Source organism: Myotis nattereri (genome assembly GCF_964212035.1).
Source record: "Myotis nattereri genome assembly, chromosome: 16".
In the NCBI taxonomy this organism is placed as follows: Eukaryota; Metazoa; Chordata; class Mammalia; order Chiroptera; family Vespertilionidae; genus Myotis; species Myotis nattereri.
This window is the reverse complement of record NC_138091.1, coordinates 42,568,746-42,593,654: the sequence shown is the minus strand read 5'-3', so window position 1 is coordinate 42,593,654 and position 24,909 is coordinate 42,568,746. Positions and strand designations below refer to the sequence as shown.

Below are 24,909 nucleotides of genomic sequence, written 5' to 3'. Positions count from 1 at the left end.
TGTTAGGAAATATTTAATTTGCTTAAACTTATCTTCGACTACTCAGAACTCTGAGTAGTCCAACGTTCCCTTTGAGTTCACTTTAAACTATATCTGATTCATTCCAAATAGATTTTTAAATTGAAGCTAGACTTCATTAAGGTATTAAACTCTAAATCTGAAAAAATGCATTGAAATTTTCAAGTTTGACAAGTTCATTACAATTGTTGAGCATGTCTTGATACATTTACTTATCAGCTTTTTATTCTTTCTGCTGGCATTTCCTTAATGTTTGTTTGCGTCACCTCTCTGATTCATTGGATTGCTACTATTTATGCTTTCATGGACTTTATCTTCACAGTTTACTATATCTTGTAAAGCCTTTTCCACATCTGTTTGGCCAGTTGTATTGGCTGTTTTAGGCAAGGTCATCTGCAGTGCACACCACAGTGTAGTGCGTGCCTTCCGAGTAGCCACACACATCTCTTTAATTGCTGCAGCAAGGGCAAAAACATCTGTAAAAGAAACATTTAGAGTCAGTTCACATTAGCTACCATTTAAGTTTCCCTTACCTCTTAAAGCCCAGCGCTGAGCTACTAAATGATCAAACATCATCTATATATATTTAAAAGGCTAATATGCAAAGGATCCCCTAGGGAGGTCAACCATGAGTTCGATCGCTTGCTATGACTTGCACTGACCATCAGGGGTGATGGTGCAGAATGAAGGACAGCCCCAGCCAGCAGCTGGAAGGCCCCAATTGGCCCTGATCACCGGCCAGGCCTAGGGACCCTACCCATGCATGAATTTTATGCACTGGGCCTCTATTAATTTTTATAAAAGAAGGGTGGGTAGGTGTTGACTAAATTAATCAAAGTTCTTGACTTAATATGTACTTAAAAGTGTTGACATTTTATTCTGCCTTGTATGATGACTATGCTTTGGGTGGAACACAGACTTTGATGGAATTATAAGTGGATCAAGTTAACAAAACAGATCAAGGTACTTTTGGAGTAGATTATATGGGCACCTTTACCAATTTATTCTTAGATAAGTGTAAATTTTAGAATTCTGACGTTTTAACCTTAGAATCTGATTTTATTAACATTCAAACTATCTCACTGCCTTATCAAAATAATATGCATTAATATTTGTACCTCTGTCATCTTGGCATCTAGGAACTCCTTGCTTTTGACGATTTGAAGCATTAACAATTTCATCCTTTCTACGTGACTGTACAATGTGAATGGATTCCAAGTGTCTATCAAGAGCAGTAGAGATATTGGCATGAAGGGGAGAGCTTCGAAGACGTTCCATCTTGCCTAGTAAAGTTACAACCTGAGGGAAAGATTTTAAATTTTGATAAGGCATGTAATCACATTGCCTGTCATTAACTTAAGTAAAAACAAATCTTCAAAAAAGCAGAATAGACATGAGAGTAATAATATTCATTCAATAAATAATTGAATGCCTATTGTGTCCTGATACCATGTTGGGGGTAACAAAGATGGAAAGTCTGTCTTTTGTACCTACTTGTATTTGTTAATTCTAAAAGCTTTTAGGTAATCAATTGATGGGAATAAACAACAATGGAAAAGTCAAACATTCAAATGTTCCCATGTCATGAACAGTAAAGTGCAAATATAAGATCCAACACTGTTTTTGGCAAATAGTGTTATTAGGAGATACTATAATCTAAAGGGGGGAAAAATAAGCTAATAGGGAGAAATCCTAGACTGATTAATCCTCACTTCAGCAAGTCCTTTGTGGGCCTCTAGTGTTCTCCTTTTGGAAATCAGAAACATTCAGATAATGATACTGAGCTAGTGAGAGTTTTAAAGAATCCATAATCCAGAAAATGTTGACTTAAATTATATTGAAATAATAAAAAAATAAATCCTATAATTATCAGAACTGCTAAGAAAAAATAGGAAATCTCTCAATCTTCCGGTTAATTACACTTTTAAAAGGGCACTGGTATATTAGATCAGTAAGGGGAGTATGTTCCTAACTTGTTTCCCAAATTCTAACCTTGGAAGGTGTAAGGAAAGAGAACTTTTTGAGTAATTGCCCTTGGGAACTAAATGATTTAAAATTGCCCTGACCAGTGTGGCTTAGTTGGTTGGGTGTTGTCCTTTGTACCCAAAGATTACAGGTTTGTTTTCCAGTCAGGGCACAAGCCCAGGATTGCAGGTTTGATCCCGGTGGGGGGCGTGCAGGAGGCAGCTAGTCGATGTTTCTCTCCCTCTCCCTTCCTCTTTCCAAAAATCAATTTAAAAACTCTTTAAAATTCACATAAGCACTTGGTGTTCAGTGATTGGAAAGAGTAGTAAAATACCTCTCAAGAAGCTGAAGGCATCTGAATCAATGCCTCTACACTCACATTCATATCAAGTTTGAAATAGGAGTTTAGGCCCATAGAGAAAGTGTACAGGTACTAAATATTTTCCTCCCAATTGTACAACCAGCTAGATCCTTGAAGGGATGATAACAGGAAAAAAACCATTATCAAATATTCCAATGAACTTTCAATTACATATTTTTCAAACAAGACAATCATTTTGAATAAGTGATAAGTGTAAAAAAGAAATTTGCACCGGTGATTTTTAATAAACTTTTAAAAGATTTCTTTTCAGAATTTTATAAAACTAGCATACTAGAAAATAGTACATGTGAAAATATTTTCCCCTTTATATATTATTGACCTAATATTGCTAAATATAGATTAAAAAAATTATGGCAGCTATAGACATAACCTTCTAACTTATTGTGACACATAACCAAAGCTGGTAAGTCTTAGCTGGTTTGGCTTAGTGGATGGAGCATCAGCCTGGGGGAAGGGTCCTGGGTTCAATTGCGGTCAAGGGCATATGCCTGGGTTGCGGGCTCAATCCCCTGTGGGGCCGTGCAGGAGGCAGCCAATCAATGATTCTCTCTCATTATTGATGTTTCTCTCTCTCCCTCTCCCTTCCTCTCTGAAATCAATAAAAAAATTTTTTTAAAAAAACTAGTAAAAGTACATTTCCTAACATCCACAGTTTGCAATCCTTTGATTTATTGCTGAGACATGTATTCTGAGAAAAAGGAGTCTTAACTTGGAATGGTATTAAGAAAATATAATAAGAGACTGAAGTTTTCATTAATATAACATCTGGCTGTAATCCATCTCAGTATTTGACTATACACATTGATAAATTCCATTGTACAAATTTACAAATTTGATGAATCTCAACTGACCCAGGCTGAAAGCTAGGTAAAGTCAATATTTTCCACTGAAATAGTTCATATCTATATTTTTAAGACAGCATGGTACAAAGTAAGAAACTGATGTTCAATAAAACAGACTTATGTTAATTTTTCTAATTCCTAAAGTGGCTTTCACTCAATCATAAAAGCACCCTATTTCACTGCATGCTTTTTCTCAGGAATCTTCATCAGATTTTACTTAGAAAGCTATGACTTTTTAAGAGAGGAATATAAAGAAAAAATTTTACCTTACTCTATTAAAATTGATTAGAAAATCCTGAAATTACAAAAGAGATAATAGGAACAATAATTTCTTTTTTTTAAAAAAAAACACATATTTTATTGATTTTTTTTTTACAGAGAGAAAGGGAGAGGGATAGAGAGTTAGAAACATCGATGAGAGAGAAACATCAATCAGCTGCTTCCTGCACACTCCCTACTGGGTATGTGCCTGCAACCAAGGTACATGCCCTTGACCAGAATTGAACCTGCAACCCTTGAGTCTGCAGGCCGACGCTCTATCCACTGAGCCAAACCGGTTAGTTAGGGCAGGAACAATAATTTCTTAAATTACAAAAGGACTTAATATCAGTATTTTATACAACATTTTATTGTTTTGTTTTTAATTTATTGATATTTTATAGAGAGGAAGGTTGAGGGATAGAGATCTAGAAACATCGACGAGAGAGAAACATTGATCAGTTGCCTCCTGCACACCCCCCACTGAGGATGTGCCTTCAACTAACAAACATGCCCTTGACTGGAATCGAACCTGGGACCCTTCAGTCCACAGGCCGATGCTCTATCCACTGAGCCAAAGTGGTTAGGGCTACAACATTTTATTTGAAGTGACATACTACTTTCCACAAACAAGGCTGTTTTATAAAAGTATGCATACCTACATACATCAGTTTATCAGTATTTAATACACTGCTGTGCATACTTATTTGTTGAATAACAAGAATACAGGGTTAAGAAATGAAATATGGTAATTCCCTATTTACCATCCTGTATAATGCAAGCACAGCTTGCTCATCACACTAGAAAACAAATGTTTGTGACCAAGAAATGGGACTTTCCCTATAAATATTCAAAATGGTTTTGCTTTAAAAAAATTCTTTCTGTTGATTAGCTCCACTGCCAATTTGGGTTTGAAGAGGAACCATTTAAGTTATTAAACCTAGCTTTAAATAATTGGGTGGGGCTATTTCCCCTTTTCTAAATATTAATCAGTTCTAGGACCAAACATGGAAAAGAATATACTTCAAAGAGTTACACATAAGTGTGATTTAAAAATCCTTTAGAATTCTAACTTACTGAAATGTTTTAAGAATTTATCCAGCAATTTAAAAGTCCACTATTGGGAAGTTTTTATAGCTTACCCTGGCTTGTTCTCGAAGTTCATCCACAATTAAGCGATCAACTCTAGATGGGTTGGAAGTCAGCCTTGGAATTGGAGTATTGTTAGTACTGGATACTTTTTTCCCTGGGTAATTCTTGGCAAGGGCCAATTCAGTCTGTAAAAAAATTATGTCATTTTTAGATGAAGAATTTTCCAAATATGATTCAATGGTAATATTTTTCTTAGGCCTAAGCAATAGATTGAAAATTACTCCTTTAAATAACTGTTTTGGTATCAAAAGGCAGCAAATACAAACCACAGTATTTTTCTGTCATACTTAATACAAATAAAATACCTGGACACTCCGACAGTTTAATACTTTAAAAATTAAAAGAAATTAACTTTCAACCCATTAGGGAAAAAGTCTACTTCATTGGCAAAATAAACTTTACATAAGTAACAATTCTTTTTAACCCCAAACTTTTTTTAGTTTTTTATTCTTTACATATTTATTTTAAACTTTATTTTTATTGGTGACACTATTACAGATGTCTCCATTCCTTCCAACACCAGCTTTTTGACTTTAAATCACTTAATTCCTTATAGTCATGGATTTAACAAATATTGCCCATTAGAGAAGAATTCAGCTTAGAAATAAAGCAAGTACTCAAAGCACACTAAGGTAAACAAAAGATGATGTAGGGGACATATTATGTTACTCCTAACTGGATAGCTTTGTGTTACCTTTTTTCTCTCTTTTTCTAGTGCTCTCCATTGTTCATAGCATTCTTCTAGACGAATATGAAGTTCACTGGCTGGTCCACTACGGGTTTTAATTGGTCTTTGAAATCCGAAAGTTGGCACAAAACCAGAAAAGGAATTATCACCATACATCATATCATTAAAATAAGGGTATAAATGGCTTAAGTCATCATAAGAAAACAAATCATAGGAATCCAAGAGTGGAACAACTGAATGGCCAAATGGGTGGGTGGATCTTAGGGGAAACCCATTTGAACCAAGTTGTTGAAAACTCTGATTATGCCTTACATCTCCCATCATATAATTAGAAAAACAGGATGCCTGTGTGCGATTCACACGGCTATTAATATTGTTGTCTCCACTTCCCTGTCTGTGGCTATTAAAATGACTCTGTGCCTCCAACAAATCTTGATAAGTATTTTGAGATAATGCATCTAAATGCTTTGGACCTTCCTCAGAATCATAATGTCCACTCTGAGGCTTAGTTTGAAAATTATGTTTGTTTACATTTTCAATGATCCCATACTGCTGAACTGAGTAATTATCACAAAATCCATTTGGCTGCTTTATTTTTTTATCGGTAACCAATTCAAAGAGATTTTCTTCCGCAGTCTTTGTCGGTCCTTCCATGTGATTGACAGGTTGAATTCTTTCTGCACTATTATAATTGAAATCAAAACTAGAAAATGCTGAAGGGTTTTCTTGGGAATACTTCTGAAACATATTGCTATTTGGAGTTAAATTTGTGGATGATAGTTGGGGAAAATCTGAAGAATGGTTAGAACCTTTTGAAGCTGCACTTAAATGACTATTTAATTTCATCAAGTTACCTTGATTTCGATAAGGAATAGGAGCATTACTTTTTGTGTGGACATTCATCCAAGTTGGCCTATTTAAGTTGATACCTCCTGAAGATGTTGCTGAGTTTGACAATAAAGTCACTGATTTAAAATACTCAGAATTTGGGGCGTCAGCTTTAGCAAACTGTTGCTTTTCTGAGACATTAGTGAAATCATTATTAGCTGGACAAACTGTATGAGGTTTTAGTCCATATTCTGATTTTAAGCCAAAGTCAGCAGTGAATGCTGCTTCCTTTGCAAACTGTTTTTCTGTCAGGTGTGGTGTAGTTTTTGGAAATGTGAAATTCTGCTGGTCAGGTATTGTCTCTTCCATTTTTTTCTGATTTGTTGGTTTAACCTGAAATAACTTTGTGTAGCTGTCTGCTTCTACAGTTGGTGTTTCAGGTGTGCCATTGGCTAATTTTTTACTATCTTGGACACTAAAATTTGAACACTTAGTAAGTTTAGCCTTATTAGGATGAGCATATTCTGGATATCTACAATAATCTGCATTTTCATTGTATCTATTAAACTGGGAAAGAAATATCTCTGCCCTTTTCTGCTGTAATGGCGCTTCAAGACTTTTAACACACATTTTCTCTCTTCCATAAGGGTAAGTATCAAGTCCTGATTCTTTCATGACCTCAGAGAGGCCAGCTTGTGATGTAAAACAGTTTTTGACAAATGGATATTCTTGGAATGTTGTCTTAGCTGTATCATTTGTCTGAATATTATAACAATTAGAATGATCACTTCGTGAGAGGTACATCCATTGTTCTTCAAGGTCTAAACCAGTAAATCCATGATAAAGTTCATCTATTTTTTGTTGTGGTGTGAGATTACTATTATGCAGGTATTGCTTTTCCACTGCTGACACAGATTCACCAGAATAAAAAGCTTGCTGAGAGATGGCTGTATCTATTGGCCTTTTGGTTTCTGTTAACAGGTCATGGTGATCTGCAAATCTGCTTGTGTTCACTGGCCAAACTGACTTTAAATTGGAGGAGCAGGTCCTAGAACAAGTAAATATATTTAATTACAACTTAGGCTTTAAAATATTTTATGTCCTTAGTAGAAAAGGTAGGAAAGGTTTTCAATAACATTTATCTCACCCACCTCCCCGTTCTCTAATCCTTTTCAACTTTGTCTTATACGCTACCATTACATTTAAATAATTCTCTTATGTGTTCATTATACTTTTCAAAGAGGCATTAACTAAGGCCTGAGGCTGATGACTGCATAGTCTTACATAATATTTTATCTACAGTAAACAGAAAACAAAGTTAAGTTTTTCCTTAACTTTGGTAGGAAAAAAAGGAGACATATGTAATACTCTTTGTAATACTTTAAGCAACAAGACAATTTAAAAAAAGTTAAGTTTTTCCTTTAATTAGGTTATTACATAATACAAAAAGTGTTGTTGACCACAATTTTTTCAACAAAAAAAGATGTGTTTTGTTGAAACTATTATTGAAATTAAAGTATTTTATTTGGTTACATATGTGCTGCATACTTCCCTATTTATGAAATAAAGCATTTAGGTAATATGGCTTTTACACCCAAATAAAACACTGTATATTTAAAAAATTTTTACCAAATGAATAAAACCCATATGTATTTCTGCACAGGAGAAACGCTAGCTTTATTCTCTCTCTCTCTATATATATATATATATTCTCCTTGGAATTTATACTCTTTAAGCTACACTTTAGTTCATGAACTCAAGGGAAATAGCTCTGAATTATGCAAGAATTTTCCAAATGAAAGTTCTTAATAGCAAATTAAACCTTAGATTGAAACTTTTAATTGTATGCAACGATCTCAGCAAAATCAAGACTTCTAAAAACAAGTATTTGAATTAAGATGTCTACTCTCAGATGATCCTCTATTAACTAAAAATAAAAGTTAATAGGATAATCTAGTATACAGGTTTACAGTTGTTTGCATGGAAAATAATACAATAATTAATAATAGCAAGAATAAACCATGTTTCATGTACTCACAACTGTAAATCTACTTTTGCACCATCCTGTATATGAATGTAAAAGCTCACTATATAATGTATAGCTTATATGATATACTAACCCATCAGCAAAATATGGCTGTGACTTATCTTGTTCTTCCAAAATGTTAGATACAAGTCCATATAAGTCTGTTTCACTGCCATAGTCATTTCTTTCTGTTTGAATCCTGAAAAAAAATTACATGACAAATTATTTTACTCACACTGAAATACAATATATTGATTTCTATTTCTAGATTTATCTTACCATTATTTTCTATAAAATATTTGGATTGAATCTATACCGTAATTTCAAATAAAGAAGGAACAAGAACTCAAGAATAATTTCCACTTTAGCTTACTATGTTACATAAATATCTCTCCTTCATTTCAAATCCTGTCTAGTTACAATGTATGCTTACCTTTTATTTCTCCAAAACACAATTCATTTTAGGTGACCAAAATATAAATCTCTGACTTATGATGCTTGATACTATACTGTGGCTTCTCCTGAAAGCATATCCAATCCTATTATACATCCTCCCATCAACACTCAGATTCTTCATTTGTAATTTGAAAAGCATGTGAACCTGTTGCTTGATTTTTGTCTTTTTATACTAGAGGCCTGGTGCACAAAATTTGTACATGGCGCACGCGCGTGTGTGTGTGTGTGTGTGTGTGTGTGTGTGTGTGTGTGTGTCCCTCAGCCCGGCCTGCACCCTCAGGGGATGTCTGACTGCCAGTTTGCGGGTTTGCAGGTTTGCCGGAGGTGACTGGTGGGGTACCCACCAGCCAGCCCTGCCCCCCGATCACCGCCGCTGCCGCCTGTTGGTTGCCTCCCTCTTGGAGGACAGATGTTTGCCCCTTGGTGGTCAGTGTGCATCGTAGTGACCAGTCGTTCCGCTGTTTGGTCAATTTGCATATTAGGGTTTTATTATATAGGATTGGATTATAAAGTAAAATGTGATATGATCATCCTAGATACCACAGCACTATTGCAGTTGTCCCTTAAATGTAACAGACTTGTGGGCTATCTCTAAGTCCTTACCAAAGAGGTGAATGGAGTTCCATGTACCTGAAATGCTACCTGGTGACTAACATTGTCTAAATAATACAAAAATGTAAAAACTGTAAGTAGATGAAAAATTTGTGCCTTTTTACCCTCTATGGATTTTGGGTAATTTGTTCCTAGAAGTAATATGTTTTTTTTTTAAAATTGTAACTTCTTGTTTTCTCATATTTTGTTTCTAACATTTAATAGTGTTAGGGCATTTTAGAAATAAAAATACCTTATATTTGCATAACACTCAAAACATTTTATTCATCTTCATAACATAAGATGGGCAAGTACTAGTAATCATTCAGCTGTTTAATGAATGATCATTTGAGATATTAAGAAACTTGTATTGCCCTAACCGGTTTGGCTCAGTGGATAGAGCATCGGCCTGCGGACTGAAGGGTCACAGGTTCGATTCCGGCCAAGGGCATGTACCTTAGTTGTGGGCGATTCCCCGGTGGGGGGTGTGCAGGAGGCAGCTGATCGATGTTTCTCTCTCATCAATGTTTCTAACTCTCTATCCCCTCTCCCTTCCTCTCCATAAAAAATCAGTGAAATATATTTAAAAAAAGAAAAGAAAAAGAAAAGAAAAGAAACTTGTATTAGCCCTAGCTGGTTTGGCTCAGTGGATAGAGCCTCAGCCTGCGGACTGAGTTGCTATCCCCAGTAGGGGGCATGCAGGAGGTGGCCAATCAGTGATTCTCTCTCATCATTGATGTTTCTATCTCTCCCTCTCCCTTCCTCTCTGAAATAAACAAAAATATATTTAAGAAAAGAAACTTGTATTAGAGGTCACTGGTTTGATTCCCAGTCAGGGCTTAATTCCCAGTAGGGGGAGTGAAGGAGGAAGCAGATGATGTTTCTATCTCTCTATCCCTCTCCCTTCCTCTCTATCTCAAATCAATAAAAATATTTTTTAAAATATATTTTATTGATTTTTTACACAGAGGAAGGGAGAGGGATAGAGTTAGAAACATGGATGAGAGAGAAACATTGATCAGCTGCCTCCTGCACACCCCCTACTGGGGATCTGTTCGCAACCAAGGTACATACCCTTGACTGGAATCAAACCTGGGACCCTTCAGTCCGCAGGCCGACGCTCTATCCACTGAGCCAAACCAGTTAGGGCTAAAAATATATTTTTTTAAAAAGAAACAGCCCTAGCCGGTTTGGCTCAGTGGATAGAGCGTCGGCCTGTGGATCGAAGGATCCTGGGTTCAATTCTGGTCAAGGGCTCAATCCCCAGTGTGAGGTGTGCAGGAGGCAGCCGATCCAGGATTCTCTCTTATCAATAAAAATATATTTAAAAAAAAAGAAAAAAATACCTATTTTGCAAGAATTTATGACTTGCCGAACTTTTACTTGCTAAACAAATGGTCTTTTCCCCCTATATCATGTTGTTTCACAAATATTCAATATAAAGCTAATGAATTAGTATATATCTAAAAATATTCAATGTAATATACAATAAAATATTAATAGTTGTAGTTGGGAGGTGTGAAGGCAGGGTTAAGGTGGATTTCTGATTTTCTTTATATATTTTTGTAAAGTTTTAAGTTTTTAAATGAACATATCAAGTTAAAAATATTTGTTTTGATAGAATTATACATTATATAATCTTTCTAATAAAATCACTATTTTATAGAGAACTTACCACAAATTTAAAAAGTTTAATAATTGTTTAATTATTAAGATTTAAAAAGTAATTATTTTCTGCTTAAACTAAAGATGCATCATCTTCTATCAACTGCTCCCCTATATGTAATTAAAATAAAGGTAGATGTCACTCCCCCTAGGCTTCTTTTTGCATTAGGCTCCTAAAATGTCCTATGCTTTCTCTTTTTAACCTCACTACACTTGCAGTGCCTGGCAAGTTATCATTGTCATCAGTATTGTAAAATGTATAAAGGCAGGGATAAATATTTGCCATGTTAATGCTAATATCTCCACTAGGAAAGAATCAGGCACAGAGTAGGCCCTTATTTGTGGAATTGCATAGAAAAATAATTAAGCTCCGGCAAGGTGGCTCAGTGACTGGAGCATCATCTCATAAATCAAAAGGTTGAGGGTTTTATTCCTGGGTAAGGCACATACTTAGGTTTTGGGTTTAATTCCCGGTCAGGGTGCATTGATAGGAATCCCATGGATGTTTCTCTCTCTGTCTTTCCTTCCTCTCTAAAATAAATAAACATATCCTCGGGTGAGGATAAAAAAAATTTAAAAGTCTCTTATGTTGGATAAAAATCTTGTTTATTGAGTACTTGTGAAGGAAGAAATTACTGAACATTTAGAATGGATAAAAAGCATCTAAAAATTGTAATTCATGTATATATCTTTCAAAAGAGGAACTTAAGATCTAGTCACTAAAGATTGCCTCTAATCAATAAAAAACAGCAATAAGCTAAAATTATATATAAATAACTGCCCAGTTTAGGGTTTCCTAAAAGTTTTATAAACATAAAATTATGCCATAACAAAAATTAATAACATAAAATTAAATGCTGATATAGGGAACAAAGAACTAATACAATTGGGTTCCCATGTAATCAAACTTAAAAACACTTCATTTAGCCTGAAAAGTACAATTTATTAATTTACCTGTTCTTTACATTAATCTGAGAATTAGAAGGCTGCTTAATATCATCTCCATAAGTAGACCATGGTGCATAGAAAATTGAAGAATCTACAGAACTTGCATATTCAGTTGATGAAGAAAGTGGAGTATAGGTCTGCCTTAGGTCAACATTGTCTTCACTCTGAAATTTTAAAGAAATGCTTATGTATCAGACACATTAAAACTATATTACAGCCCTAACTGGTTTGGCTCAGTGGATAGAGCATCAGCCTGCGGACTCAAGGGTCTCAGGTTCGATTCCGGTCAGGGGCATGTACCTTGGTTGCGGGCACATACCCAGTAGGGAGTGTGCAGGAGGCAGCTGATCTATGTTTCTCTCTCATCGATGTTTTTAGCTCTCTATCCCTCTCCCTTCCTCTCTGTAAAAAACCAATAAAATATATTAAAAAAAATAAAACTACATTACAGAATATTAGTGGTATAATAAGAAATAGGAGGAAATAACATGTGTAAGAGTTGGGAGACAAAATCAAATCTAGACTTAGCTATTTAAGCTTACTTTATACTAAGGATTGGCAAATTTTTTTCTGTAAAGAGCCAGATAACAAATACTAGGGTTTGCTGACTGTTAAGGTCTCTTTAAGCAACCATAAATAGCTCTGGCTGGTTTGCAGGTTCAATTCCTGGTCAAGGACAGGTACCTGGATTGCAGGTTTGATCCCAGGGCTGTCTGTCTGTCTCTCGCTCTCCCCCTCCCAATCTCTCTAAAAATCAATGGGGAAAAACAATATCTGTGGATGAGAGTTACAAAAAAAGAAAAAAGGAAACAACCATAGACAGACAACATGGAAACAAATGGACACAGCTGTATTCCAATAAATGTTTTTTTTTTAAAAAAACAAAACAAAACACACACACACACACACACACACACACACACACACACACACACAATAGGCACTTGGCAGATCTAATCTGACCCCTGGGTGTACTTGTTGCTTATACCTAGTCTAAAACACCTATAATTATTACAGTTTTAATTTGTTGAACATAATGTGGACACTAGCAATGTTATATTTCACATATCATTTATAAATGTCTTAATGTTCCCAATCTGTTAAAAAAAGTTAATGTACATTTACATAGAATTTCAAACAAACTTCATATACATTCTTGTATTCAGTCAGCCCTGTGACATGGGTATTCTATTAAAATAGAAAAATGAGAAAACTAAGGCTACAAGTTACTGAGCCCAAGGTGACAAAACTAAAACCCAAACTCCAGGCCTTCTTACTCTTACTCTAGGGCACTTTCTTTATTTTATTTTATTTTTGGTTAATCTCACCCAAGCATATTTTCCCAGTGGTTTTTAGAGAGAGTGGAAGGGAGGGATAGAGACAGACAGAAAAACATAGATGTGAGAGACACACATCAATTGGTTGCCTCCTGAACACGGAATTGAACCCAGGACCCTTCAGTCCACAGACCAAAGCTCTACCCATTGAGCAACTGGCTCTAGGGCATTTTAAAACAGTATCTTTAATTTTCAGTCTCGTTTTTATTTCTAAGAGATATTATAAAAATGAGATGATATATAAAATGTTATGATCTCTTCAGAAAATTTAAAGATATTATTACAATTAGGAGAAAAAATGCCAGTTAATTTTTCTTTTTTGCATGAAGACTTCTATAATGAACTCTGAGTAAATAAGGTGAAAGTTTGAATTTTAAGATTTTAATTATTTAAAATCCTGTCTCCTTCCAAAAACGATTGAGGAGCAGTAAAAATAATTTAAAATACTTAAAATAGTATTATAGAATGAATATAATAATAAATAAAAGATTAAACATTATATATATATTAATCCTCACCTGAGGATATTTTTCCATTGATTTTTAGAGAGAGTGGAAGAGAGAGGAAAAGACAGAGAAATAACGATGTGAGAGAAACATTTTGATTGGTTGTCTCCTGCACAAGCCCAGAGGAGCCTGCAACCGAGGTACATGCCCTTGACTGGAATCAAACCCGGACCTTTTGGTCCACAGGCCGAGGCTCTACCCACTGAACCTAACTGGCTAGGGCAAAGATTAAACACTTAGATGCATTTTATTCTAGAAAATGCTTCTTTAAAGAAGTCTCAAAGTATAGGTTCACAATTTTTAACTCTCCAAATAAGGAATAAAACCTGAGTATAATGACTACAAATATCCAGGTATAACACAGTAGAAATGATTTTTTTTATACAAGCTGGGGTAAATGTAGGTTTACTGTTGTGAGTATGCGAAACAGAGTTTATTCTTGTATTATTATTATTATTATTATTTATTATTTTCCATATAAACAATTGTAAACCTTTTGTTCACTCTGTACTTATAAATAGAGAATAATATAATCCTGACTAAAATTTTTTTCTAATTGCTTTTATTCCCCTTTTTTTTTAATCCTCACCCACGGATATATTTTAGGATATTTTCCCCTTTGATTTCTAGAGAGAGTGGGAGGGAGGAGGAGGAGGAGAGAGAGAAAAAGAAACACAGATTAGATGTCTCCTCCATGTGCCCCTACTGGGGCTGGGGAACCTGCAACTGAGGTACTGCCCTTGACTGGAAATCGAACCCGTGACCCTTCAGTCCAAAGGGATGGTCTAATCACTGAGCAACTGGCAAGGGGAACCAGGGCTGCTTTTATTCTCTTAATCAAAATTTACATTGCTCTGGCCAGTGTGGCTCAGTTGGTTGAGTATGCCCCATGAGCCCAGAGGTCACCAGTAGGGCTTGTTGCAGGAGGCCAATTAATGGTTTTCTCATCATTTTTCTGTCTCTCCTTTCTCCCTTCCTCTCTCTCTCTAAAATCAATAAAAACCCATTTGAAAAAAATTTACATAAAAAGAGAAGACATAAAGTATTCCTATATTCCTAAATTTTTATTTTTTTAGACATAATTGAAAACATTTTAAACATACAATACTGAGTTTATACTTTAATAATAAAATATGAAAATACCTTCCAATTATCCATCTTCAAGAATCTCCAATATTTTACAATCATTTTGCTAAGAGTGCCACTAAAAACTATCTTTTTAGATGTTAGTAACTTTTATCTTTAGAACCTTTCATAACTTTATTCCTTTAGATCTGAAGTTTTTGTTATAGGCCCACCTTAACTCTCTTTTAGGTGTGAAGTATCCAAAGTGCCCTAAGTAACTGTCCATCTTTTAAATCCTTACCCGTGGAGGATATTTTTCCATTGATACAGAGAGTGAAAGGGAGGGGGGAGGGCAAGAGACATGATGTGAGAGAGACGCACGGATTGGTTGTCTCCAGCACAAGGGGTAGGGATCAAACCTGCAACCCAGGTACATGCCCTTGACTGGCAATCAAACCGCAGAACCCGCAAGCCCCCGAACTTATGGTGCACAAGCTGTTGCTCTAATCACTGTGCGCATGGGCCAGGGCTGTTCATTTTTAAATAGTTGCTTAAACAAAAAGAGCATTTTCATATTCAAATATCTAATGAGGTAAAGAGCACTGGAAACGAAATACATTTTGGGAATTCTTTCAAGTACATTTCACATTTTAAAATAAGTTTTGAGTATTAGAAAAATTAAATCTTTTAAAGATTGATTTAAATTTTATATTACAGGATAAAACAAGCAACTAAAGTAATGTGGTGAATTCAAACATAACTATACTTTAAATATATGGGTTCTTTCAGTTAAAACATTTACAGAAATTAAATATGCAAATACTTGGGGTTGGCATATTAATTAGATCCAGGTAACTGCAAAATTTACCACTTATATCCTTGATAGACTTAAAGTAACTAAAAATAAATTCAAGTACATTTTAGTAGCGATGTAAACATTATAGAGAGCAGTGGAATGCTGGTCTCGGCAGTGAAAAGACCTGGGTTCCACTTGGGCTTTGTCACTGTGGACACAAATTAAGCTTTCTGAGCCTCAGTTTCTCAATCTGTACAGTGGGCATAACACTTTGTAAGGCTATGTGTGGATTAAATAACTTATTTCAGGATATTGTTATAATTCAAAGTAAAACAATATCAACACTGGTGTCCTGGTTAAATAATTTCAAATGAAAATGACTTACATTAGCCTAAGACCAATGTAATATGACTAACAAAATGTAAATGTTTTAGGTGAGGTAAAAGGTAGTATATAATGTAAGAAGGTCATCGTGAAAGCCAGAGAATAAGGAAGTGACAAAAATTTCATCTTTAAATTATCAAAAGTATGCTTGTACGGATTTACAACAAATGCTTGAGGGGAAAAGTATTTTTAAGGTCTTACTAAGTAAATATGTATTTTCGTACATTTCTGACACCACTGAAGACGAACGAAAAGAACGATCAGTTAAAAATCTTATTCGTTAACTCGTTTTCAAAGCAAAGCATGTGTTCTGCAAACGCCGTCTGTGAAATGTCGTCATGGCTTTCTGGTCTTAGGCTTGGGGCAGTTTAAACACCGGAATGAATCGGCTCAGGGCATGAATCTGATTAGAATACGTCCTCTAACACCGGGCGGAGCGGAGGAATGCACCTGCGCTTTGTAGCAATCATAGAAGGAAGAGGAGCCGGACATCACGCCGCTGAACACATCCGTTAGTCGGCCGCTGGTGTCGGCACTGAGGTTCCAGCAGCGATTCGCACCTCCGCGGAACGCCACCTTGGGCTGCGCGAGCAGGGATAGGAAACCAGAGAGAGACATCACGCAAGGCGAAGCCAGGGCTGAAAGGGCTCATTACGGTTCACCTCGGCCGCTCCCCGAACAGCCTCACTTAATCCCGAATCCCCGGCGAGGACACTATAACTCGGGGCCGGGCTTGCGTCCCGGGGGTTCCCTCCCAGTCCTCCGGCCGTCGATGGAGCGGCAGTCGCCCGCCCGCCACCGCCTCAGCCCCGCCGCCGCCCGAGGTGGAGGCGGCAGCGGCAGCCCGGGCGTCGCGGCCTCCCGGCCAGTCCTGTCAGCCGCGCCGCGAACCCCACGCCCCACCCGCTCGATCTGTCGCCGCGCCCTCAGCCCGTTCCCGCGGCGCGGCCCGGGCGCCCCGTCGAGGTTCCTCAAAAGCGACCTGCCCTCTCCTGCCCTGAGGCGACCTCCTCAGAGAACAGCGTCTATGGACGCGCCCTCTCCTCAGCCTCTTCTCACCGTCGCCATCCTCCAAGTCCGGTCGCCACCCAGGCCCTGACCATCCCCACCGGTTACCTCAAGTCCCTCCCTTAGGCCTGGAGGGTGAGGGAGCTGCCAGGGATGTCCGCCTCTCACCTCCATGGGACCCCCAGCCGCTTTGGGACTCGGTACAGCTCCTGGGGCACCGGGGTGAGGGGGGGCGTCGAGGCCCGGCTCCCTCAGCCCGCACCCCGCCGCTGCCGCCGCCGCCGCCCCCGGCGCTGCCTGGAGCGGGTCCGTGGGTGGGTGGGGGGGTCGGAGCGGGGAAGGAGGGAGTGGGGGGGGGGAGAGGCCGTTATATTGCCGACCTCCGGCTCGCGACCCGGCACCGGCCCGCCCCCTTCTGTGAGACCCGCCCCCCGCTTTGCACCCCCTCATTGGCCCGCTTCCTAGCCAATAGGCAACTGCCTCTAGGACCCGTTACCTTCCACCCCCCAGAGACAAGGCTGAGAGCGGGCGGTTAGCCGACCTCGTTCTCTCGTAGCTTCTGAGCTTTTCCCGCTCAGAGTAAACGGGTTCGGGATTGGCCCGGACGGGCAAGCACCAGCCCGATGATTGGCTAATAGCGTAGTTGAGGGGCGGGGCGTGGAAGGGAAAGAACGCGAGCTTACCGGGTGAGACAAGTGAGGGAACTGGTCGAAAGGTTTGAGAAGTCGATCAGCAACTGGCTGATAATCATAAACCTATCTTGTGCCGACATTTGATTTTTTGTCCCTGAGCCCCCTCCCCCAACTCCCAGAAGCCTTTGGAGCCGCCCGGAGAATAATAGACCTGTGGCCGTTGACAGACGGTGAGAAAACTCCTATGGAATTGGGTGTTGTTGGGAAACTCCCGAGGGAGAACCGCCCTCTGTCCTAGGTCCCAGGAAGCGAGGGGTGAAGGCATTTTGGTGTTAACCTTTGAACAAAGTTCATTTCTATATGCCCCGGACAAGCCATTGGCAGGCCCATTTAGAGATGTGGTATCTCAGAGAAAAATAAGTTTTTGTTCCGAGACAATGCTGAAAAAAATGTGTGTGCGTTGAAATATTGAAGATGATAAAAGTAAACACAGTAAGCACCTTTTAGGGTGTTTATATTTAAAACGAAAAGTCGAACGCTGGCCGGATCGCTCAACTTGGTTAGAACACGGACCCCATACGCCAGGGTTGCGGGTTCAATCCCTGGTCAGGGCACACGCAAGAACCAACTAATTGCCCTGGCCGGTTTTGCTCAGTGGATAGACCGTCAGCCTGGAGACTGAAGGGTCCCAGGTTCGATTCCGGTCAAGGGCACATGCCGGGTTGCGTGCTGGATCTCCAGTAGAGGGCGTGCAGGAGGCCGCTGATCAATGATTCCCATCATTGATGTTTCTATCTCTCGCTCTCCCTTCCTCTCTGAAATCAATAAAAATAACAAAATTTAAAAAGAACCAATCAATTAATGCATAAAAGAGTGGAATAACAAATCAGTCTCTCTCTGTTTCTCTCTCTCTCTTAAAAAAATCAATAAATAAGAAATAAATTAAGAAAAAACAACCAAAAAACCAAAAAACTTGAGAAGCAGTTAAGTGGAAGATGTTCTTTTAACTCAGGCACAAAATAAATATAGAAAAGGGGGCAAGTTTCATTGGCTCATATTGACCTGATAGTTTGGATCTCTACTCAGTTTTGATTTTAGAAAGTGGACCAGGTGACCTGGCTTTTCCTACCTCACCCTTAAAATTACTAATGTGAAACTCATTTCCCCTCCTTGCATTGAGAAATTACTGTTCTCTCTGCCTCTCTCTCTCTCTCTCTCTCTCTCTCTCTCTCTCTCTCTCTCCCTCTCTCTCTCTCTCTCTCATAGTACCCACAAAAGTTTGAAAAACTATGAATCTTTTAATGTATTTTTACTGTAATAAGATATACATATGATTTACCATTGTAACCCTTTTCAAGTATACAATTCATTGGCACTTAGTACATTCACAATGTTGTGCAACTATTACCACTATTTCCATAAAAATTTAAAAATATATTTTTCTTTATTTCAGAGAGAGGAAGGAAGAGGGTGAAAGAGATAGAAACATCAATGATGAGAAAGAGTCATTGATCAGCTACCTCCTGCATGCCCCCTTACTGGGGATGGAGCAGGAAACCCTGGCATGTGTCCTGACTCAGAATCTAACTATGATCTCCTGGTTCATGGGTCAATGCTCAATCATGGAGCCATACTGACTGGGCATCCATAAATTTTTTTTATTATCCCAAGCAGGAACTATGTAGCCAATAAACAATAATTCCCCAATTCCTCTATCCCTAACCCCTGGTAACCTCTAGTCACTATGAACTTGCCTATTCTATGTACCTCATATAAGTGGAATCAAACAATATTTGTCCTTTTGTGACTGTCTTATTTCATTTGCATAATATCAAGGCTCATGCATGTGTCAGAACTTCATTCCTTTTTATGGTTGAATAATATTCCACTATCTGTGTATAACATATTTTGTTTATTCTTCATCAGTTGATGGACATTTGGATTGTTTTCACTATTGTGATTAATGATGCTATAAACATTAGTGTTCAAATATTTGTTTGATTTTCTCTTTTTTTTTCAATTATTTTGGACATATAGCTAAGAGTGGAATTGCTGGGTCATATGGTAATTCTGTTTAACATTTTGAGGAGTGCCTAATTGTTTTTTAACAGCATCTGAATAATTTTACATTACCATCAGCAATGCTCCAGTGTTCCAATTTCTCCATATCCTCACCAACACTTACTTTCATTAAAAAAAAAAAAGTCAGCCTGGCCGGTGTGGCTGTTGGTTGAGCATCATCCCATGTACCTCAGTGGGAGGTTGCCCATTTGATTCCCTGTCAGGGCACATGCCCAAGTTTTTGGCTTGCTCCTCAGTAGGGGATGTGCAGGAAGCAGCTAATTGATATAATGATGTTTCTATCTATCTCTTCCTCTCCCTTCCTCTGTCTGAAATAAATAAATAAAAACCCAACCTAACATGCTAAATAAAAAAGCCATTCAAGAGGGTGTGATGCAGTATCTCTGTGATTTTGATTTGCATTTCCCTATAGCTAATGATGTTGAGCATCTTTTTATGTGCTTATTGGCCATTTGTATATCATCTTGGAGAACTATTCAAGTCCTTGTTCATTTATACTGTCTTGTTTAGTGTTGGTATGGTTTGTTTTGGAAATGAAGATTATAGGACAATTTAACAAAATATTGAACTCATGTGACTACATTAGTAAAGGGAATATTTTTGTTATGGAGCAAGTATTTAGTATATAGTTAGCTTTTCCTTTCAGTTCTTATATATTTTTTTTTGGAAGTTCTCTATTGTTGAACATGTATTTTGAGAAGTGATTGGAATTGGTTTCACAATCTTACCCAAAGATATAGACAAATCTCAGATTAAAGTGAGAAGGCATTAGAAATACTCAAATAGCCCTGACCAGTAATGCTCAGTGATGAGAGCGTCAGCCCACACACCAAAGGGTCTCTGGTTCAATTCTTAGTCAAGGGTATGTACCTGGGTTGCAGGTCAAGGTGTGTGTGTGTGGCAACCAATCAATGTGTCTCTCTCACATAGATCTCTCTCTCTCCCTCTTCCTTCCTCCCTCCCTCCCTCCCTCTCTCCCTCCCTCCTTCCCTCCCTTTCACTTTTTCTAAAAATCTATGGAAAAAATATCCTCGGGTGAGGATTAACAACAACAAAACACACATACACACACAAAAAAAAACCCCCTCAAATAACTGTTTTATATCTTCCTTGCCGCCATCAGAATTTAAAGTTCTTTCTCCATTTCTTGAATGTCCCTATATAGGAACAATTATGAAAGATTTTTATATATAACTAGAGGCCCGATGCATGAAATTTGTTTAAGGGGCTCGTTCCTTGCAGCCCCGGCTTCGTCTGGAAGGTAGTTTGGCTGTCTGGTCTAATTAGCATATTATGCTTTTATTATTATAGATAAGGTAGATCACATTTCAGTAACCTTGACTCAACTCAGAATGATGGTGTCCTCTAGTAACAAACCCATTTTTTTCTTGCTATTTTGGGGATAATTAAATGAATCTGAATTTATGATTGGATTTTTAAAAAATATATATGTATTTAAGAACATTCTTTGATAGAACTGGGAACAATTTAAACCTATCTCATCCTGAAAACTTAGTGCAGAAGGCAGACTTTCACCTCCAAAATATATTTAAAGGTTGCCTTCTTCCCCTCCCCCTCCTCCTCCTCCTCCTCCTTTTGCAACTCTGGAAGACAATGTACAGTGTGGTACTTCTTCAGTTACATTAATGAATCCTTTTTATATTTTTACAGTTTTGAGTGATAAAATAAATATAATTTAATTATTCTCCCAAGTAAAACTTTGAATTTAAATAAAGCACTTATTTTTGAAAGGTTAAAGTATATTGTGGGCATAATCTCAGTGCCAAAGAAAGAACTGAATTAATCCTCCATAGAAAGCAATCATATCATTCCAAGGCAGTATCCAACTAAATCTCTGCAGGATTATTATACATGTTCACATCTGTATTTTAAAAAAGTTTTTTCCTGTTTCCTAAAGGACTAGTGGTCCAATGACTTAAATGGGCTGCAAACCTGCTGTGATTCAAACTTACAGTTCTTCTCAGACTTCTCTGACTCAAGGGACTAAATTCCTTTAATTATTCTTTATGACATTAACTGGGTTGCCAGACATGGTTTCTCAACCTCCAATAGTTTGTTGGGAGATTTACAAAATACTCCTTTTAGAGTTATTTGCAACTACTTCTCCCTTTTTAGATACTCAAATTAGTGTTTTTCTGGTCCTCTTGCATTATTTTTATAGTTTCTTCCTTTGTAGGAAGTAAGCTTGTTTCTACTTTTTTCCCTTCTGGTTGGATGGGGTTCCAGATTACTGTCTCAATCTGTGTTCCAGGAAACTTGTAGGTTTCTACATAGTTTGAGATGAGATCCTGAAAGATTTATGCATTTACCTTAGCTGAGTAAGTGTTTCTGCTTGGAGTGGGGGAAGATACTTAAGCTGATTAATATTTATCAGAGATAATATTATTGTGTTTTTCCTATGACAAAATCATCTCTCTTCAAAGGCCAGAATTAATGTTCTTTCTTATCTCTTTATATTTTGATATTTTTCTTTTAAAAATATATTTTTATTGATTTCAGAGAGGAAGGGGGAGGGGGGGGAGAGAGAGAGAGAGAGAGAGAGAGAGAGACATCAATGAGAGAGAATCACTGATAGGCTACCTCCTTCACACCCCCTACTGGAGATGGAGCCTACACCCATGTGCCCTGACCAGGAATCAAACTATGACCTCTTTCTTGGTTCATAGATCGATGCTCAACCATTGAGCCACGCCGGTTGGGCGATATTTTTCTAAATATAGCATTTCTTGAATTGATTTTTATGAGATTGTATTTGATATTTAAACAAAGAATTAGACCTTGAACTAGGGTTTTCTTTGTAAATTACAAGTTCTGAAATCTCTGTTTCATTGCCCTCCAAAACTGAGTTTCTAGTTCTCAGTGTTTGATTGGAACCAGATGTTAGAAAAGGTTCATAGTAGTGCCACCAGAAAAAGACACCACAGGGGGGAGGGGGAGGTTAGGGGTTAATGGGGGGGATGAGGACACATTTGTAATACCTTAACTAATAATAAAAAAAGAAAAAAGAAAGAAAAGAAAAAGACACCATAGAAAAATGTCTACAAATTTTCTTTAGGCCTTTAACTTTATCCTGAATTTGAGAGATCCCCAAACTATATTTGGGTCTTCTGATATCAGTGGACCAGAAAACAGCTTCTTTAAAAGATTTAAAAAGTTAATAAAGATATACCTGTATAGAGATTAAAGTGCTTAATAATTTTAGTCAACTACTATGAATATTTTACCAATTTAAAAATTAAAGCTGAAACCGGTTTGGCTCAGTGGATAGAGCGTCGGCCTGCGGACTGAAAGGTCCTAGGTTCGATTCCGGTCAAGGGCATGTACCTTGGTTGCGGGCACATCCCCAGTGGGGGGTATGCAGGAGGCAGCTGATCGATGTTTCTCTCTCATCGATGTTTCTAACTCTCTATCTCTCTCCTTTCCTCTCTGTAAAAACTCAATAAAATATATTTTTAAAAAAATAAAAATAAAAATAAAAATTATGATCCAGAATTTTAATTTAGGTCACAAAGTTCAAGGACTTACGAGGAGACCTATTTTTAAAGGTCCATTAAAGCTTTGCACATTGCAATATACCACAGCAAGCAAGCTTTCTACCAAAGGGTAATCAAAGGACATACATGAAAGATATGGTTTCCAAATTGGATGATTATATACTCTTACAGTGCAAAATAGATTCTGGATTTATAGAATCTCCCTGAAAATGCATATCCCACCTAATAATTGCAGTTTTTGAGCAGCCCCAATTTCTATATTATTTTAAGTCTCACATTTTTTTACACTTTTTCAACAAGTATTTATTTATTAATTTATTATATTTCTTTATTGATTTCAGAGTGGATAGGAGAGGGAGAGAGAGATAGAAACATCAATGGTGAGAGAATCATTGATGGGCTACCTCTTGCATGCTTCCTACTGGGGATCGAGCCTGCAACCTGGGCATGCGCCCTTTGCTGGAATTGAACCCGGGACCTTCAGTTCCCAAGCCAATGCTCTTGCCACTGAGCAAAACCGGCTAGGGCCCAACAAGTATTTATTATTAGTTAAACTATGATTCAGGACCCTAGTGTGGGATATACCCAGGTCCCCCTTTACCTACATGGGAGAAGGATGGAGGACAGAAAACAAGTGGAATGCAGCCAGTTCAGATCTTCCCAGGAAACATGCCTTCTGCCCAATGGTCATCCCAGGCTGACATCCAGGATATGGGGCAAAGGGACTTATTTGTACACATGCTGTTACCATTTGCACATGGAGACATCACCCCATTTAGCAGTCGTTGCCTTCTCATAGTGATGGAAGTCCAGGTAGTTCTGCCAATAGTTCCTGGTCTGGTTCTGGTTGGGGAAGAGGCTGTCAAAAGGGGCAGTCTGGTAGTTCTTGATTTTGGTCTTGATGCCTTCTGCCATATTGCTGACTCCTAAAGACACCCCTGAAGCTGCCTGTCTCACTTTCTATTTTAGCAGTCTAAGGTACTGTGACAGGACCTACTTACAGGTTCATTCTGGAAGTTGGTTTGTTTTGTAAATCACTGTGTTAAATAAGAAGAGGCTTGAGTATCTTTATTGGAGTTTGTCAGAGCTAGGAAATAGTTGTTTCATTGTAAATGCTTCTAAAAATGGCTCACATTCTGAGCTGGCCCCTAATTAGGCAGGTTTCTCCAGCCCTGTCCTTTCTCAGGACACCTACAAAATTGAAATCTGGAGAAGCTACTTCTTTGATTCCTGCTTTGGAGGCAGAGTAGGGAGGTTTCCCCAGTTGTAAGGCCCAACCTCTGTTTCAAGGTCTTTTACCACTGGAGTCCTAATGTTTTTCTGACTTAATAATCTGGTTCTCTGTTCTCTGTCTCTTTCTCTCTCTCTCTCTCTTTTTTAATATATATTTTATTGATTTTTTACAGAGAGGAAGGGAGAGAGATAGAGAGTCAGAAACATCGATGAGAGAGAATCATTGATCAGCTGCCTCCTGCACATCTCCCACTGGAGATGTGCCCGCAACCCAGGTACATGCCCTTGACCGGAATCGAACCCAGGACCCTTCAGTCCGCAGGCCGACGCTCCATCCACTGAGCCAAACTGGTTTCAGCGTGTCTCTTTCTCTTTAATAAACTATTTTTTAGAGCAGTTTTATGTTCCCAACAAAATTAAATGTAAAATGCAGGGTTCCTCTTATTCATATATGTACAGCCTACCTACCCCAATGTCAGCATCTTGCACCAGATGGTATATTTGTTACAATCAATGAACCTGCTGCATTCAG

General features: G+C 37.9%; 1 protein-coding gene and 1 pseudogene across 2 annotated transcripts; both read right to left on the bottom strand.

The window, feature by feature from the left end:
• Positions 1-264: 264 nt before the first annotated feature.
• Positions 265-17,089, bottom strand: MEIOC (meiosis specific with coiled-coil domain; the record flags this gene model as incomplete). Its single annotated transcript, XM_081110726.1, has 8 exons — positions 265-494; positions 1,137-1,317; positions 4,608-4,742; positions 5,312-7,181; positions 8,254-8,358; positions 11,826-11,983; positions 16,358-16,489; positions 17,024-17,089. 8 exons carry the CDS (start codon positions 17,087-17,089, stop codon positions 265-267), a joined length of 2,877 nt encoding a protein of 958 aa, XP_080966852.1.
• Positions 17,090-23,794: 6,705 nt separating this feature from the next.
• On the bottom strand, positions 23,795-24,059 carry LOC308532854 (cytochrome c oxidase subunit 6B1-like; annotated as a pseudogene). Its single transcript has one exon. The product of its transcript is annotated as a cytochrome c oxidase subunit 6B1-like (transcript).
• Positions 24,060-24,909: the final 850 nt, after the last annotated feature.